The sequence below is a fragment of the Saccoglossus kowalevskii genome, chromosome 5, assembly GCF_978046115.1.
Source record: "Saccoglossus kowalevskii chromosome 5, keSacKowa6.1, whole genome shotgun sequence".
NCBI lineage: Eukaryota > Metazoa > Hemichordata > Enteropneusta > Harrimaniidae > Saccoglossus > Saccoglossus kowalevskii.
This window is the reverse complement of record NC_140645.1, coordinates 41,896,465-41,916,928: the sequence shown is the minus strand read 5'-3', so window position 1 is coordinate 41,916,928 and position 20,464 is coordinate 41,896,465. Positions and strand designations below refer to the sequence as shown.

Sequence of the window (20,464 nt, the reverse complement as noted above, 5' to 3'; positions counted from 1 at the left end):
AACAAGTCAGTTTTCAAAGCATAAATTGTATATTAGTATAAGACCACTACTGTGTAACAAGCCAGTTTTCAAAGCATAAATTGTATATTAGTATAAGACCACTACTGTGTAACAAGCCAGTTTTCAAAGCATAAATTGTATATTAGTATAAGACCACTACTGTGGAACAAGCCAGTTTTCAAAGCATAAATTGTATATTAGTATAGGACCACTACTGTGGAATAAGCCAGTTTTCAAAGCATAAATTGTATATTAGTATAGGACCACTACTGTGTAACAAGCCAGTTTTCAAAGCATAAATTGTATATTAGTATAGGACCACTACTGTGTAACAAGCCAGTTTTCAAAGCATAAATTGTATATTAGTATAAGACCACTACTGTGGAACAAGCCAGTTTTCAAAGCATAAATTGTATATTAGTATAGGACCACTACTGTGTAACAAGCCAGTTTTCAAAGCATAAATTGTATATTAGTATAAGACCACTACTGTGTAACAAGCCAGTTTTCAAAGCATAAATTGTATATTAGTATAAGACCACTACTGTGTAACAAGCCAGTTTTCAAAGCATAAATTGTATAATAGTAAAGGACCACTACTGTGTAACAAGCCAGTTTTCAAAGAATAAATTGTATATTAGTAAAGGACCACTACTGTGTAACAAGCCAGTTTTCAAAGCATAAATTGTATATTAGTATAAGACCACTACTGTGTAACAAGCCAGTTTTCAAAGCATAAATTGTATATTAGTATAGGACCACTACTGTGTAACAAGCCAGTTTTCAAAGCATAAATTGTATATTAGTATAAGACCACTACTGTGTAACAAGCCAGTTTTCAAAGCATAAATTGTATATTAGTATAGGACCACTACTGTGTAACAAGCCAGTTTTCAAAGCATAAATTGTATATTAGTATAGGACCACTACTGTGTAACAAGCCAGTTTTCAAAGCATAAATTGTATATTAGTATAGGACCACTACTGTGTAACAAGCCAGTTTTCAAAGCATAAATTGTATATTAGTATAGGACCACTACTGTGTAACAAGCCAGTTTTCAAAGCATAAATTGTATATTAGTATAGGACCACTACTGTGTAACAAGCCAGTTTTCAAAGCATAAATTGTATATTAGTATAGGACCACTACTGTGTAACAAGCCAGTTTTCAAAGCATAAATTGTGTATTAGTATAAGACCACTACTGTGTAACAAGCCAGTTTTCAAAGCATAAATTGTGTATTAGTATAAGACCACTACTGTGTAACAAGCCAGTTTTCAAAGCATAAATTGTATATTAGTATAGGACCACTACTGTGTAACAAGCCAGTTTTCAAAGCATAAATTGTATATTAGTATAGGACCACTACTGTGTAACAAGCCAGTTTTCAAAGCATAAATTGTATATTAGTATAGGACCACTACTGTGTAACAAGCCAGTTTTCAAAGCATAAATTGTATATTAGTATAGGACCACTACTGTGTAACAAGCCAGTTTTCAAAGCATAAATTGTATATTAGTATAAGACCACTACTGTGTAACAAGCCAGTTTTCAAAGCATAAATTGTATATTAGTATAGGACCACTGCTGTGTAACAAGCCAGTTTTCAAAGCATAAATTGTATATTAGTATAGGACCACTACTGTGTAACAAGCCAGTTTTCAAAGCATAAATTGTATATTAGTATAAGACCACTACTGTGTAACAAGCCAGTTTTCAAAGCATAAATTGTATATTAGTAAAGGACCACTACTGTGTAACAAGCCAGTTTTCAAAGAATAAATTGTATATTAGTAAAGGACCACTACTGTGTAACAAGCCAGTTTTCAAAGCATAAATTGTATATTAGTATAGGACCACTACTGTGTAACAAGCCAGTTTTCAAAGCATAAATTGTATATTAGTATAAGACCACTACTGTGTAACAAGCCAGTTTTCAAAGCATAAATTGTATATTAGTATAAGACCACTACTGTGTAACAAGTCAGTTTTCAAAGCATAAATTGTATATTAGTATAAGACCACTACTGTGTAACAAGCCAGTTTTCAAAGCATAAATTGTATATTAGTATAAGACCACTACTGTGTAACAAGCCAGTTTTCAAAGCATAAATTGTATATTAGTATAAGACCACTACTGTGGAACAAGCCAGTTTTCAAAGCATAAATTGTATATTAGTATAGGACCACTACTGTGGAATAAGCCAGTTTTCAAAGCATAAATTGTATATTAGTATAGGACCACTACTGTGTAACAAGCCAGTTTTCAAAGCATAAATTGTATATTAGTATAGGACCACTACTGTGTAACAAGCCAGTTTTCAAAGCATAAATTGTATATTAGTATAGGACCACTACTGTGTAACAAGCCAGTTTTCAAAGCATAAATTGTATATTAGTATAAGACCACTACTGTGTAACAAGCCAGTTTTCAAAGCATAAATTGTATATTAGTATAAGACCACTACTGTGTAACAAGCCAGTTTTCAAAGCATAAATTGTATATTAGTAAAGGACCACTACTGTGTAACAAGCCAGTTTTCAAAGAATAAATTGTATATTAGTAAAGGACCACTACTGTGTAACAAGCCAGTTTTCAAAGCATAAATTGTATATTAGTATAAGACCACTACTGTGTAACAAGCCAGTTTTCAAAGCATAAATTGTATATTAGTAAAGGACCACTACTGTGTAACAAGCCAGTTTTCAAAGAATAAATTGTATATTAGTAAAGGACCACTACTGTGTAACAAGCCAGTTTTCAAAGCATAAATTGTATATTAGTATAGGACCACTACTGTGTAACAAGCCAGTTTTCAAAGCATAAATTGTATATTAGTATAAGACCACTACTGTGTAACAAGCCAGTTTTCAAAGCATAAATTGTATATTAGTATAAGACCACTACTGTGTAACAAGTCAGTTTTCAAAGCATAAATTGTATATTAGTATAAGACCACTACTGTGTAACAAGCCAGTTTTCAAAGCATAAATTGTATATTAGTATAAGACCACTACTGTGTAACAAGCCAGTTTTCAAAGCATAAATTGTATATTAGTATAAGACCACTACTGTGTAACAAGCCAGTTTTCAAAGCATAAATTGTATATTAGTATAAGACCACTACTGTGTAACAAGTCAGTTTTCAAAGCATAAATTGTATATTAGTATAAGACCACTACTGTGTAACAAGCCAGTTTTCAAAGCATAAATTGTATATTAGTATAAGACCCCTACTGTGTAACAAGCCAGTTTTCAAAGCATAAATTGTATATTAGTATAAGACCACTACTGTGGAACAAGCCAGTTTTCAAAGCATAAATTGTATATTAGTATAGGACCACTACTGTGGAATAAGCCAGTTTTCAAAGCATAAATTGTATATTAGTATAGGACCACTACTGTGTAACAAGCCAGTTTTCAAAGCATAAATTGTATATTAGTATAGGACCACTACTGTGTAACAAGCCAGTTTTCAAAGCATAAATTGTATATTAGTATAGGACCACTACTGTGTAACAAGCCAGTTTTCAAAGCATAAATTGTATATTAGTATAAGACCACTACTGTGTAACAAGCCAGTTTTCAAAGCATAAATTGTATATTAGTATAAGACCACTACTGTGTAACAAGCCAGTTTTCAAAGCATAAATTGTATATTAGTAAAGGACCACTACTGTGTAACAAGCCAGTTTTCAAAGAATAAATTGTATATTAGTAAAGGACCACTACTGTGTAACAAGCCAGTTTTCAAAGCATAAATTGTATATTAGTATAAGACCACTACTGTGTAACAAGCCAGTTTTCAAAGCATAAATTGTATATTAGTATAGGACCACTACTGTGTAACAAGCCAGTTTTCAAAGCATAAATTGTATATTAGTATAAGACCACTACTGTGTAACAAGCCAGTTTTCAAAGCATAAATTGTATATTAGTATAAGACCACTACTGTGTAACAAGTCAGTTTTCAAAGCATAAATTGTATATTAGTATAAGACCACTACTGTGTAACAAGCCAGTTTTCAAAGCATAAATTGTATATTAGTATAAGACCCCTACTGTGTAACAAGCCAGTTTTCAAAGCATAAATTGTATATTAGTATAAGACCACTACTGTGGAACAAGCCAGTTTTCAAAGCATAAATTGTATATTAGTATAGGACCACTACTGTGGAATAAGCCAGTTTTCAAAGCATAAATTGTATATTAGTATAGGACCACTACTGTGTAACAAGCCAGTTTTCAAAGCATAAATTGTATATTAGTATAGGACCACTACTGTGTAACAAGCCAGTTTTCAAAGCATAAATTGTATATTAGTATAGGACCACTACTGTGTAACAAGCCAGTTTTCAAAGCATAAATTGTATATTAGTATAGGACCACTACTGTGTAACAAGCCAGTTTTCAAAGCATAAATTGTATATTAGTATAAGACCACTACTGTGGAACAAGCCAGTTTTCAAAGCATAAATTGTATATTAGTATAGGACCACTACTGTGGAATAAGCCAGTTTTCAAAGCATAAATTGTATATTAGTATAGGACCACTACTGTGTAACAAGCCAGTTTTCAAAGCATAAATTGTATATTAGTATAGGACCACTACTGTGTAACAAGCCAGTTTTCAAAGCATAAATTGTATATTAGTATAGGACCACTACTGTGTAACAAGCCAGTTTTCAAAGCATAAATTGTATATTAGTATAGGACCACTACTGTGTAACAAGCCAGTTTTCAAAGCATAAATTGTATATTAGTATAAGACCACTACTGTGTAACAAGCCAGTTTTCAAAGCATAAATTGTATATTAGTATAGGACCACTACTGTGTAACAAGCCAGTTTTCAAAGCATAAATTGTATATTAGTATAAGACCACTACTGTGTAACAAGCCAGTTTTCAAAGCATAAATTGTACATTAGTATAGGACCACTACTGTGTAACAAGCCAGTTTTCAAAGCATAAATTGTATATTAGTATAGGACCACTACTGTGTAACAAGCCAGTTTTCAAAGCATAAATTGTATATTAGTATAAGACCACTACTGTGTAACAAGCCAGTTTTCAAAGCATAAATTGTATATTAGTATAAGACCACTACTGTGTAACAAGCCAGTTTTCAAAGCATAAATTGTATATTAGTAAAGGACCACTACTGTGTAACAAGCCAGTTTTCAAAGAATAAATTGTATATTAGTAAAGGACCACTACTGTGTAACAAGCCAGTTTTCAAAGCATAAATTGTATATTAGTATAAGACCACTACTGTGTAACAAGCCAGTTTTCAAAGCATAAATTGTATATTAGTATAGGACCACTACTGTGTAACAAGCCAGTTTTCAAAGCATAAATTGTATATTAGTATAAGACCACTACTGTGTAACAAGCCAGTTTTCAAAGCATAAATTGTATATTAGTATAAGACCACTACTGTGTAACAAGTCAGTTTTCAAAGCATAAATTGTATATTAGTATAAGACCACTACTGTGTAACAAGCCAGTTTTCAAAGCATAAATTGTATATTAGTATAAGACCCCTACTGTGTAACAAGCCAGTTTTCAAAGCATAAATTGTATATTAGTATAAGACCACTACTGTGGAACAAGCCAGTTTTCAAAGCATAAATTGTATATTAGTATAGGACCACTACTGTGGAATAAGCCAGTTTTCAAAGCATAAATTGTATATTAGTATAGGACCACTACTGTGTAACAAGCCAGTTTTCAAAGCATAAATTGTATATTAGTATAGGACCACTACTGTGTAACAAGCCAGTTTTCAAAGCATAAATTGTATATTAGTATAGGACCACTACTGTGTAACAAGCCAGTTTTCAAAGCATAAATTGTATATTAGTATAGGACCACTACTGTGTAACAAGCCAGTTTTCAAAGCATAAATTGTATATTAGTATAGGACCACTACTGTGTAACAAGCCAGTTTTCAAAGCATAAATTGTATATTAGTATAGGACCACTACTGTGTAACAAGCCAGTTTTCAAAGCATAAACTGTATATTAGTATAAGACCACTACTGTGTAACAAGCCAGTTTTCAAAGCATAAATTGTATATTAGTATAGGACCACTACTGTGTAACAAGCCAGTTTTCAAAGCATAAATTGTATATTAGTATAAGACCACTACTGTGGAACAAGCCAGTTTTCAAAGCATAAATTGTATATTAGTATAGGACCACTACTGTGGAATAAGCCAGTTTTCAAAGCATAAATTGTATATTAGTATAGGACCACTACTGTGTAACAAGCCAGTTTTCAAAGCATAAATTGTATATTAGTATAGGACCACTACTGTGTAACAAGCCAGTTTTCAAAGCATAAATTGTATATTAGTATAGGACCACTACTGTGTAACAAGCCAGTTTTCAAAGCATAAATTGTATATTAGTATAGGACCACTACTGTGTAACAAGCCAGTTTTCAAAGCATAAATTGTATATTAGTATAAGACCACTACTGTGTAACAAGCCAGTTTTCAAAGCATAAATTGTATATTAGTATAGGACCACTACTGTGTAACAAGCCAGTTTTCAAAGCATAAATTGTATATTAGTATAAGACCACTACTGTGTAACAAGCCAGTTTTCAAAGCATAAATTGTACATTAGTATAGGACCAATACTGTGTAACAAGCCAGTTTTCAAAGCATAAATTGTATATTAGTATAGGACCACTACTGTGTAACAAGCCAGTTTTCAAAGCATAAATTGTATATTAGTATAGGACCACTACTGTGTAACAAGCCAGTTTTCAAAGCATAAATTGTATATTAGTATAGGACCACTACTGTGTAACAAGCCAGTTTTCAAAGCATAAATTGTATATTAGTATAGGACCACTACTGTGTAACAAGCCAGATTTCAAAGAATAAATTGTATATTAGTAAAGGACCACTACTGTGTAACAAGCCAGTTTTCAAAGCATAAATTGTATATTAGTATAGGACCACTACTGTGTAACAAGCCAGTTTTCAAAGCATAAATTGTATATTAGTATAAGACCACTACTGTGTAACAAGCCAGTTTTCAAAGCATAAATTGTATATTAGTATAAGACCACTACTGTGTAACAAGTCAGTTTTCAAAGCATAAATTGTATATTAGTATAAGACCACTACTGTGTAACAAGCCAGTTTTCAAAGCATAAATTGTATATTAGTATAAGACCACTACTGTGTAACAAGCCAGTTTTCAAAGCATAAATTGTATATTAGTATAAGACCACTACTGTGGAACAAGCCAGTTTTCAAAGCATAAATTGTATATTAGTATAGGACCACTACTGTGGAATAAGCCAGTTTTCAAAGCATAAATTGTATATTAGTATAGGACCACTACTGTGTAACAAGCCAGTTTTCAAAGCATAAATTGTATATTAGTATAGGACCACTACTGTGTAACAAGCCAGTTTTCAAAGCATAAATTGTATATTAGTATATGACCACTACTGTGTAACAAGCCAGTTTTCAAAGCATAAATTGTATATTAGTATAAGACCACTACTGTGTAACAAGCCAGTTTTCAAAGCATAAATTGTATATTAGTATAGGACCACTACTGTGTAACAAGCCAGTTTTCAAAGCATAAATTGTATATTAGTATAAGACCACTACTGTGTAACAAGCCAGTTTTCAAAGCATAAATTGTATATTAGTATAAGACCACTACTGTGGAATAAGCCAGTTTTCAAAGCATAAATTGTATATTAGTATAAGACCACTACTGTGTAACAAGCCAGTTTTCAAAGCATAAATTGTATATTAGTATAGGACCACTACTGTGTAACAAGCCAGTTTTCAAAGCATAAATTGTATATTAGTATAAGACCACTACTGTGTAACAAGCCAGTTTTCAAAGCATAAATTGTATATTAGTATAGGACCACTACTGTGTAACAAGCCAGTTTTCAAAGCATAAATTGTATATTAGTATAGGACCACTACTGTGTAACAAGCCAGTTTTCAAAGCATAAATTGTATATTAGTATAAGACCACTACTGTGTAACAAGCCAGTTTTCAAAGCATAAATTGTATATTAGTATAAGACCACTACTGTGTAACAAGCCAGTTTTCAAAGCATAAATTGTATATTAGTAAAGGACCACTACTGTGTAACAAGCCAGTTTTCAAAGAATAAATTGTATATTAGTAAAGGACCACTACTGTGTAACAAGCCAGTTTTCAAAGCATAAATTGTATATTAGTATAAGACCACTACTGTGTAACAAGCCAGTTTTCAAAGCATAAATTGTATATTAGTATAGGACCACTACTGTGTAACAAGCCAGTTTTCAAAGCATAAATTGTATATTAGTATAAGACCACTACTGTGTAACAAGCCAGTTTTCAAAGCATAAATTGTATATTAGTATAAGACCACTACTGTGTAACAAGTCAGTTTTCAAAGCATAAATTGTATATTAGTATAAGACCACTACTGTGTAACAAGCCAGTTTTCAAAGCATAAATTGTATATTACTATAAGACCCCTACTGTGTAACAAGCCAGTTTTCAAAGCATAAATTGTATATTAGTATAAGACCACTACTGTGGAACAAGCCAGTTTTCAAAGCATAAATTGTATATTAGTATAGGACCACTACTGTGTAACAAGCCAGTTTTCAAAGCATAAATTGTATATTAGTATAGGACCACTACTGTGTAACAAGCCAGTTTTCAAAGCATAAATTGTATATTAGTATAGGACCACTACTGTGTAACAAGCCAGTTTTCAAAGCATAAATTGTATATTAGTATAGGACCACTACTGTGTAACAAGCCAGTTTTCAAAGCATAAATTGTATATTAGTATAAGACCACTACTGTGTAACAAGCCAGTTTTCAAAGCATAAATTGTATATTAGTATAGGACCACTGCTGTGTAACAAGCCAGTTTTCAAAGCATAAATTGTATATTAGTATAGGACCACTACTGTGTAACAAGCCAGTTTTCAAAGCATAAATTGTATATTAGTATAAGACCACTACTGTGTAACAAGCCAGTTTTCAAAGCATAAATTGTATATTAGTAAAGGACCACTACTGTGTAACAAGCCAGTTTTCAAAGAATAAATTGTATATTAGTAAAGGACCACTACTGTGTAACAAGCCAGTTTTCAAAGCATAAATTGTATATTAGTATAGGACCACTACTGTGTAACAAGCCAGTTTTCAAAGCATAAATTGTATATTAGTATAAGACCACTACTGTGTAACAAGCCAGTTTTCAAAGCATAAATTGTATATTAGTATAAGACCACTACTGTGTAACAAGTCAGTTTTCAAAGCATAAATTGTATATTAGTATAAGACCACTACTGTGTAACAAGCCAGTTTTCAAAGCATAAATTGTATATTAGTATAAGACCACTACTGTGTAACAAGCCAGTTTTCAAAGCATAAATTGTATATTAGTATAAGACCACTACTGTGGAACAAGCCAGTTTTCAAAGCATAAATTGTATATTAGTATAGGACCACTACTGTGGAATAAGCCAGTTTTCAAAGCATAAATTGTATATTAGTATAGGACCACTACTGTGTAACAAGCCAGTTTTCAAAGCATAAATTGTATATTAGTATAGGACCACTACTGTGTAACAAGCCAGTTTTCAAAGCATAAATTGTATATTAGTATAGGACCACTACTGTGTAACAAGCCAGTTTTCAAAGCATAAATTGTATATTAGTATAAGACCACTACTGTGTAACAAGCCAGTTTTCAAAGCATAAATTGTATATTAGTATAAGACCACTACTGTGTAACAAGCCAGTTTTCAAAGCATAAATTGTATATTAGTAAAGGACCACTACTGTGTAACAAGCCAGTTTTCAAAGAATAAATTGTATATTAGTAAAGGACCACTACTGTGTAACAAGCCAGTTTTCAAAGCATAAATTGTATATTAGTATAAGACCACTACTGTGTAACAAGCCAGTTTTCAAAGCATAAATTGTATATTAGTATAGGACCACTACTGTGTAACAAGCCAGTTTTCAAAGCATAAATTGTATATTAGTATAAGACCACTACTGTGTAACAAGCCAGTTTTCAAAGCATAAATTGTATATTAGTATAAGACCACTACTGTGTAACAAGTCAGTTTTCAAAGCATAAATTGTATATTAGTATAAGACCACTACTGTGTAACAAGCCAGTTTTCAAAGCATAAATTGTATATTAGTATAAGACCCCTACTGTGTAACAAGCCAGTTTTCAAAGCATAAATTGTATATTAGTATAAGACCACTACTGTGTAACAAGCCAGTTTTCAAAGCATAAATTGTATATTAGTATAGGACCCCTACTGTGGAACAAGCCAGTTTTCAAAGCATAAATTGTATATTAGTATAAGACCACTACTGTGGAACAAGCCAGTTTTCAAAGCATAAATTGTATATTAGTATAGGACCACTACTGTGTAACAAGCCAGTTTTCAAAGCATAAATTGTATATTAGTATAGGACCACTACTGTGTAACAAGCCAGTTTTCAAAGCATAAATTGTATATTAGTATAAGACCACTACTGTGTAACAAGCCAGTTTTCAAAGCATAAATTGTATATTAGTATAGGACCACTACTGTGTAACAAGCCAGTTTTCAAAGCATAAATTGTATATTAGTATAAGACCACTACTGTGTAACAAGCCAGTTTTCAAAGCATAAATTGTATATTAGTATAGGACCACTACTGTGTAACAAGCCAGTTTTCAAAGCATAAATTGTATATTAGTATAAGACCACTACTGTGGAACAAGCCAGTTTTCAAAGCATAAATTGTATATTAGTATAGGACCACTACTGTGGAATAAGCCAGTTTTCAAAGCATAAATTGTATATTAGTATAGGACCACTACTGTGTAACAAGCCAGTTTTCAAAGCATAAATTGTATATTAGTATAGGACCACTACTGTGTAACAAGCCAGTTTTCAAAGCATAAATTGTATATTAGTATAGGACCACTACTGTGTAACAAGCCAGTTTTCAAAGCATAAATTGTATATTAGTATAGGACCACTACTGTGTAACAAGCCAGTTTTCAAAGCATAAATTGTATATTAGTATAGGACCACTACTGTGTAACAAGCCAGTTTTCAAAGCATAAATTGTATATTAGTATAGGACCACTACTGTGTAACAAGCCAGTTTTCAAAGCATAAATTGTATATTAGTATAGGACCACTACTGTGTAACAAGCCAGTTTTCAAAGCATAAATTGTATATTAGTATAGGACCACTACTGTGTAACAAGCCAGTTTTCAAAGCATAAATTGTATATTAGTATAAGACCACTACTGTGTAACAAGCCAGTTTTCAAAGCATAAATTGTATATTAGTATAGGACCACTACTGTGTAACAAGCCAGTTTTCAAAGCATAAATTGTATATTAGTATAAGACCACTACTGTGTAACAAGCCAGTTTTCAAAGCATACATTGTATATTAGTATAAGACCACTACTGTGTAACAAGCCAGTTTTCAAAACATAAATTGTATATTAGTATAAGACCACTACTGTGTAACAAGCCAGTTTTCAAAGCATAAATTGTATATTAGTATAAGACCACTACTGTGTAACAAGCCAGTTTTCAAAGCATAAATTGTATATTAGTATAGGACCACTACTGTGGAATAAGCCAGTTTTCAAAGCATAAATTGTATAATAGTATAGGACCACTACTGTGTAACAAGCCAGTTTTCAAAGCATAAATTGTATATTAGTATAGGACCACTACTGTGTAGCAAGCCAGTTTTCAAAGCATGAATTGTATATTAGTATAAGACCACTACTGTGTAACAAGCCAGTTTTCAAAGCATAAATTGTATATTAGTATAGGACCACTACTGTGTAGCAAGCCAGTTTTCAAAGCATAAATTGTATATTAGTATAGGACCACTACTGTGTAACAAGCCAGTTTTCAAAGCATAAATTGTATATTAGTATAGGACCACTACTGTGTAACAAGCCAGTTTTCAAAGCATAAATTGTATATTAGTATAGGACCACTACTGTGTAACAAGCCAGTTTTCAAAGCATAAATTGTATATTAGTATAGGACCACTACTGTGTAACAAGCCAGTTTTCAAAGCATAAATTGTATATTAGTATAAGACCACTACTGTGTAACAAGCCAGTTTTCAAAGCATAAATTGTATATTAGTATAGGACCACTACTGTGTAACAAGCCAGTTTTCAAAGCATAAATTGTATATTAGTATAAGACCACTACTGTGTAACAAGCCAGTTTTCAAAGCATAAATTGTATATTAGTATAGGACCACTACTGTGTAACAAGCCAGTTTTCAAAGCATAAATTGTATATTAGTATAAGACCACTACTGTGGAACAAGCCAGTTTTCAAAGCATAAATTGTATATTAGTATAGGACCACTACTGTGGAATAAGCCAGTTTTCAAAGCATAAATTGTATATTAGTATAGGACCACTACTGTGTAACAAGCCAGTTTTCAAAGCATAAATTGTATATTAGTATAGGACCACTACTGTGTAACAAGCCAGTTTTCAAAGCATAAATTGTATATTAGTATAGGACCACTACTGTGTAACAAGCCAGTTTTCAAAGCATAAATTGTATATTAGTATAGGACCACTACTGTGTAACAAGCCAGTTTTCAAAGCATAAATTGTATATTAGTATAGGACCACTACTGTGTAACAAGCCAGTTTTCAAAGCATAAATTGTATATTAGTATAGGACCACTACTGTGTAACAAGCCAGTTTTCAAAGCATAAATTGTATATTAGTATAGGACCACTACTGTGTAACAAGCCAGTTTTCAAAGCATAAATTGTATATTAGTATAGGACCACTACTGTGTAACAAGCCAGTTTTCAAAGCATAAATTGTATATTAGTATAAGACCACTACTGTGTAACAAGCCAGTTTTCAAAGCATAAATTGTATATTAGTATAGGACCACTACTGTGTAACAAGCCAGTTTTCAAAGCATAAATTGTATATTAGTATAAGACCACTACTGTGTAACAAGCCAGTTTTCAAAGCATACATTGTATATTAGTATAAGACCACTACTGTGTAACAAGCCAGTTTTCAAAACATAAATTGTATATTAGTATAAGACCACTACTGTGTAACAAGCCAGTTTTCAAAGCATAAATTGTATATTAGTATAAGACCACTACTGTGTAACAAGCCAGTTTTCAAAGCATAAATTGTATATTAGTATAGGACCACTACTGTGGAATAAGCCAGTTTTCAAAGCATAAATTGTATAATAGTATAGGACCACTACTGTGTAACAAGCCAGTTTTCAAAGCATAAATTGTATATTAGTATAGGACCACTACTGTGTAGCAAGCCAGTTTTCAAAGCATGAATTGTATATTAGTATAAGACCACTACTGTGTAACAAGCCAGTTTTCAAAGCATAAATTGTATATTAGTATAGGACCACTACTGTGTAGCAAGCCAGTTTTCAAAGCATAAATTGTATATTAGTATAGGACCACTACTGTGTAACAAGCCAGTTTTCAAAGCATAAATTGTATATTAGTATAGGACCACTACTGTGTAACAAGCCAGTTTTCAAAGCATAAATTGTATATTAGTATAGGACCACTACTGTGTAACAAGCCAGTTTTCAAAGCATAAATTGTATATTAGTATAGGACCACTACTGTGTAACAAGCCAGTTTTCAAAGCATAAATTGTATATTAGTATAGGACCACTACTGTGTAACAAGCCAGTTTTCAAAGCATAAATTGTATATTATTATAAGACCACTACTGTGTAACAAGCCAGTTTTCAAAGCATAAATTGTATATTAGTATAGGACCACTACTGTGTAACAAGCCAGTTTTCAAAGCATAAATTGTACATTAGTATAAGACCACTACTGTGTAACAAGCCAGTTTTCAAAGCATAAATTGTATATTAGTATAGGACCACTACTGTGGAATAAGCCAGTTTTCAAAGCATAAATTGTATATTAGTATAGGACCACTACTGTGTAACAAGCCAGTTTTCAAAGCATAAATTGTATATTAGTATAGGACCACTACTGTGTAGCAAGCCAGTTTTCAAAGCATAAATTGTATATTAGTATAAGACCACTACTGTGTAACAAGCCAGTTTTCAAAGCATAAATTGTATATTAGTATAAGACCACTACTGTGTAACAAGCCAGTTTTCAAAGCATAAATTGTATATTAGTATAGGACCACTACTGTGTAACAAGCCAGTTTTCAAAGCATAAATTGTATATTAGTATAGGACCACTACTGTCTAACAAGCCAGTTTTCAAAGCATAAATTGTATATTAGTATAAGACCACTACTGTGTAACAAGCCAGTTTTCAAAGCATAAATTGTATATTAGTATAGGACCACTACTGTGTAACAAGCCAGTTTTCAAAGCATAAATTGTATATTAGTATAAGACCACTACTGTGTAACAAGCCAGTTTTCAAAGCATAAATTGTATATTAGTATAGGACCACTACTGTGTAACAAGCCAGTTTTCAAAGCATAAATTGTATATTAGTATAGGACCACTACTGTGTAATAAGCCAGTTTTCAAAGCATAAATTGTATATTAGTATAGGACCACTACTGTGTAACAAGCCAGTTTTCAAAGCATAAATTGTATATTAGTATAGGACCACTACTGTGTAACAAGCCAGTTTTCAAAGCATAAATTGTATATTAGTATAGGACCACTACTGTGTAACAAGCCAGTTTTCAAAGCATAAATTGTATATTAGTATAGGACCACTACTGTGTAACAAGCCAGTTTTCAAAGCATAAATTGTATATTAGTATAGGACCACTACTGTGTAACAAGCCAGTTTTCAAAGCATAAATTGTATATTAGTATAAGACCACTACTGTGTAACAAGCCAGTTTTCAAAGCATAAATTGTATATTAGTATAAGACCACTACTGTGTAACAAGTCAGTTTTCAAAGCATAAATTGTATATTAGTATAAGACCACTACTGTGTAACAAGCCAGTTTTCAAAGCATAAATTGTATATTAGTATAGGACCACTACTGTGTAACAAGCCAGTTTTCAAAGCATAAATTGTATATTAGTATAAGACCACTACTGTGTAACAAGCCAGTTTTCAAAGCATAAATTGTATATTAGTATAAGACCACTACTGTGTAACAAGTCAGTTTTCAAAGCATAAATTGTATATTAGTATAAGACCACTACTGTGTAACAAGCCAGTTTTCAAAGCATAAATTGTATATTAGTATAAGACCCCTACTGTGTAACAAGCCAGTTTTCAAAGCATAAATTGTATATTAGTATAAGACCACTACTGTGTAACAAGCCAGTTTTCAAAGCATAAATTGTATATTAGTATAGGACCCCTACTGTGGAACAAGCCAGTTTTCAAAGCATAAATTGTATATTAGTATAAGACCACTACTGTGGAACAAGCCAGTTTTCAAAGCATAAATTGTATATTAGTATAGGACCACTACTGTGTAACAAGCCAGTTTTCAAAGCATAAATTGTATATTAGTATAGGACCACTACTGTGTAACAAGCCAGTTTTCAAAGCATAAATTGTATATTAGTATAAGACCACTACTGTGTAACAAGCCAGTTTTCAAAGCATAAATTGTATATTAGTATAGGACCACTACTGTGTAACAAGCCAGTTTTCAAAGCATAAATTGTATATTAGTATAAGACCACTACTGTGTAACAAGCCAGTTTTCAAAGCATAAATTGTATATTAGTATAGGACCACTACTGTGTAACAAGCCAGTTTTCAAAGCATAAATTGTATATTAGTATAAGACCACTACTGTGGAACAAGCCAGTTTTCAAAGCATAAATTGTATATTAGTATAGGACCACTACTGTGGAATAAGCCAGTTTTCAAAGCATAAATTGTATATTAGTATAGGACCACTACTGTGTAACAAGCCAGTTTTCAAAGCATAAATTGTATATTAGTATAGGACCACTACTGTGTAACAAGCCAGTTTTCAAAGCATAAATTGTATATTAGTATAGGACCACTACTGTGTAACAAGCCAGTTTTCAAAGCATAAATTGTATATTAGTATAGGACCACTACTGTGTAACAAGCCAGTTTTCAAAGCATAAATTGTATATTAGTATAGGACCACTACTGTGTAACAAGCCAGTTTTCAAAGCATAAATTGTATATTAGTATAGGACCACTACTGTGTAACAAGCCAGTTTTCAAAGCATAAATTGTATATTAGTATAGGACCACTACTGTGTAACAAGCCAGTTTTCAAAGCATAAATTGTATATTAGTATAGGACCACTACTGTGTAACAAGCCAGTTTTCAAAGCATAAATTGTATATTAGTATAAGACCACTACTGTGTAACAAGCCAGTTTTCAAAGCATAAATTGTATATTAGTATAGGACCACTACTGTGTAACAAGCCAGTTTTCAAAGCATAAATTGTATATTAGTATAAGACCACTACTGTGTAACAAGCCAGTTTTCAAAGCATACATTGTATATTAGTATAAGACCACTACTGTGTAACAAGCCAGTTTTCAAAACATAAATTGTATATTAGTATAAGACCACTACTGTGTAACAAGCCAGTTTTCAAAGCATAAATTGTATATTAGTATAAGACCACTACTGTGTAACAAGCCAGTTTTCAAAGCATAAATTGTATATTAGTATAGGACCACTACTGTGGAATAAGCCAGTTTTCAAAGCATAAATTGTATAATAGTATAGGACCACTACTGTGTAACAAGCCAGTTTTCAAAGCATAAATTGTATATTAGTATAGGACCACTACTGTGTAGCAAGCCAGTTTTCAAAGCATGAATTGTATATTAGTATAAGACCACTACTGTGTAACAAGCCAGTTTTCAAAGCATAAATTGTATATTAGTATAGGACCACTACTGTGTAGCAAGCCAGTTTTCAAAGCATAAATTGTATATTAGTATAGGACCACTACTGTGTAACAAGCCAGTTTTCAAAGCATAAATTGTATATTAGTATAGGACCACTACTGTGTAACAAGCCAGTTTTCAAAGCATAAATTGTATATTAGTATAGGACCACTACTGTGTAACAAGCCAGTTTTCAAAGCATAAATTGTATATTAGTATAGGACCACTACTGTGTAACAAGCCAGTTTTCAAAGCATAAATTGTATATTAGTATAGGACCACTACTGTGTAACAAGCCAGTTTTCAAAGCATAAATTGTATATTATTATAAGACCACTACTGTGTAACAAGCCAGTTTTCAAAGCATAAATTGTATATTAGTATAGGACCACTACTGTGTAACAAGCCAGTTTTCAAAGCATAAATTGTACATTAGTATAAGACCACTACTGTGTAACAAGCCAGTTTTCAAAGCATAAATTGTATATTAGTATAGGACCACTACTGTGGAATAAGCCAGTTTTCAAAGCATAAATTGTATATTAGTATAGGACCACTACTGTGTAACAAGCCAGTTTTCAAAGCATAAATTGTATATTAGTATAGGACCACTACTGTGTAGCAAGCCAGTTTTCAAAGCATAAATTGTATATTAGTATAAGACCACTACTGTGTAACAAGCCAGTTTTCAAAGCATAAATTGTATATTAGTATAAGACCACTACTGTGTAACAAGCCAGTTTTCAAAGCATAAATTGTATATTAGTATAGGACCACTACTGTGTAACAAGCCAGTTTTCAAAGCATAAATTGTATATTAGTATAGGACCACTACTGTGTAACAAGCCAGTTTTCAAAGCATAAATTGTATATTAGTATAAGACCACTACTGTGTAACAAGCCAGTTTTCAAAGCATAAATTGTATATTAGTATAGGACCACTACTGTGTAACAAGCCAGTTTTCAAAGCATAAATTGTATATTAGTATAAGACCACTACTGTGTAACAAGCCAGTTTTCAAAGCATAAATTGTATATTAGTATAGGACCACTACTGTGTAACAAGCCAGTTTTCAAAGCATAAATTGTATATTAGTATAGGACCACTACTGTGTAATAAGCCAGTTTTCAAAGCATAAATTGTATATTAGTATAGGACCACTACTGTGTAACAAGCCAGTTTTCAAAGCATAAATTGTATATTAGTATAGGACCACTACTGTGTAACAAGCCAGTTTTCAAAGCATAAATTGTATATTAGTATAGGACCACTACTGTGTAACAAGCCAGTTTTCAAAGCATAAATTGTATATTAGTATAGGACCACTACTGTGTAACAAGCCAGTTTTCAAAGCATAAATTGTATATTAGTATAGGACCACTACTGTGTAACAAGCCAGTTTTCAAAGCATAAATTGTATATTAGTATAAGACCACTACTGTGTAACAAGCCAGTTTTCAAAGCATAAATTGTATATTAGTATAGGACCACTACTGTGTAACAAGCCAGTTTTCAAAGCATAAATTGTATATTAGTATAGGACCACTACTGTGTAATAAGCCAGTTTTCAAAGCATAAATTGTATATTAGTATAGGACCACTACTGTGTAACAAGCCAGTTTTCAAAGCATAAATTCTATATTAGTATAGGACCACTACTGTGTAATAAGCCAGTTTTCAAAGCATAAATTGTATATTAGTATAGGACCACTACTGTGTAACAAGCCAGTTTTCAAAGCATAAATTGTATATTAGTATAGGACCACTACTGTGTAACAAGCCAGTTTTCAAAGCATAAATTGTATATTAGTATAGGACCACTACTGTGTAACAAGTCAGTTTTCAAAGCATAAATTGTATATTAGTATAGGACCACTACTGTGTAACAAGCCAGTTTTCAAAGCATAAATTGTATATTATTGCTCTAATATTTAAGTCTGTTCACCAATCATTATTTTGGTGCAAGAGCAGACATGTTTATTTGGACTATTTTATTACATGTGATCGTTTGATGAAGGCCTCTATGGATAGCCAACAAAATAACTGATGTACAACAGCGTAACCAGGTGATGTCACATGTTAACATGATGGTAATTACCCAGTGGTATATTTGGTGTTATTTCCATTTATCATCATCATATGTACTTACTTGCCACGCCTTGCAAACTCAATAGACTTAATTGCTGTTGTATTACTGGTTCCCGTGGTTACTCTAAATGATGCAACTAATTCCAGACTCTTGGTTTCTATCACACAGATCTAGTGATAAACAATATAACTGTTTTCAGATTGTGATGTACATAATAATAATTACACTGCCTGTCAATATTAAAGTAATTCAGAGTATACCTGGAAGCTGTGATAACAGTATATAATATATAGTAGATAATATTTGGTTATCATTGTCCTAAGTAAATATTCAAAATAGCTACATGTTTTGAGCAATGGCTCTTTATCCATAGCATGGAAGCAAATACTGATGTGTTTTTTTTAATTTTTTTACAAATCAGAAATCATTTTGTTTGTGCTAGCCTGCTGACTAACTTTTATGATGTTTATAATAAGGTCTTCCCTAGTTTAGCCCAAATTAATAAATTTTATTGACATGTACAGCGTGTAATAATTTTTAGGCAGGAGATTATCAGACCACACAGCATCACCAACTTGAGAATCTACTAACCTTTCAAGTGCCATTGTCATCTTGTCGTCAAAATGAAATGTTGATAAAAATTAAAAAACCTTTTGATAAAAATCTAAAAGCAATATCTGACACTGTCTGTATGGCCAAAAATGATGATGAAATTCAGTGAAAATTTTACAAAATGTGCAATTATTTGCACTGAATTTTGGGAAGGAAAAATATCTGGCACTAAAAAAGTTGAGCAAGGTTTCCAAAAAGTTGGATAGATGAATCCTGGCCGGTGTCTTTACCTCCCCAATTTAAATGAAAAAATGTCCATGGTAACTGGAGACTTGGTAAGTCAGCTTATAAACTATAATGATACTAACCTTTCCTTTGGCATTACCCATGTAAATATGTTGTCCTCTTCTGTCAAATGACGCCACTATGTTCATGTCGGACTGAAAAACAAAGTTATGACCAGCATGTTATTTAAAGCGGGGAAGTCGTCACCTGCGCATTCGTCAGATGGCCATAGTGTGTCATTGTTTACAAACAAGCATCTTCCCATGAGCCTTTGCGTTTTTAGCGTGTGTTGTTATCGTTGCTTGGGACTCAATTTTCGTGCATGTTAATTCATAACAATATTAGGATTCATATCAATAATATAAACCTTTTATCAGTCCATGTTATGATATACAGGTGTCATAGATAATAGAAACCAATGCAAATAGTTCAACAACAAAAAATGTTGCCACTTTCCAAGAAATTTTCAGACTTTACAATTCACTACGTTCAATTACCCACCATAGACTCCAGTCAGTCGAAATGACTATTTTGAACTGTAGCCAATCAGCCAATGACGAAGAGAGAAATCCAGGTCAGGGGAAGCCCCATGATCTCAAGATTTTCCCCTTA

At 32.3% G+C, this 20,464-nt stretch overlaps 1 protein-coding gene across 1 annotated transcript in view; it reads right to left on the bottom strand.

The window, feature by feature from the left end:
* The window catches only part of LOC100367539 (retinoblastoma-binding protein 5-like), a 64,738-nt gene that overhangs the window by 29,341 nt on the left and 14,933 nt on the right, over positions 1-20,464 (bottom strand). The window contains exons 6-7 of the mRNA XM_085499433.1: positions 19,936-20,007; positions 19,076-19,185 (exon numbers count right to left, since the gene is read on the bottom strand). Coding sequence (XP_085355559.1) covers positions 19,076-19,185; positions 19,936-20,007 — 182 coding nt within the window. The remainder of the gene's footprint in view (positions 1-19,075; positions 19,186-19,935; positions 20,008-20,464) is intronic.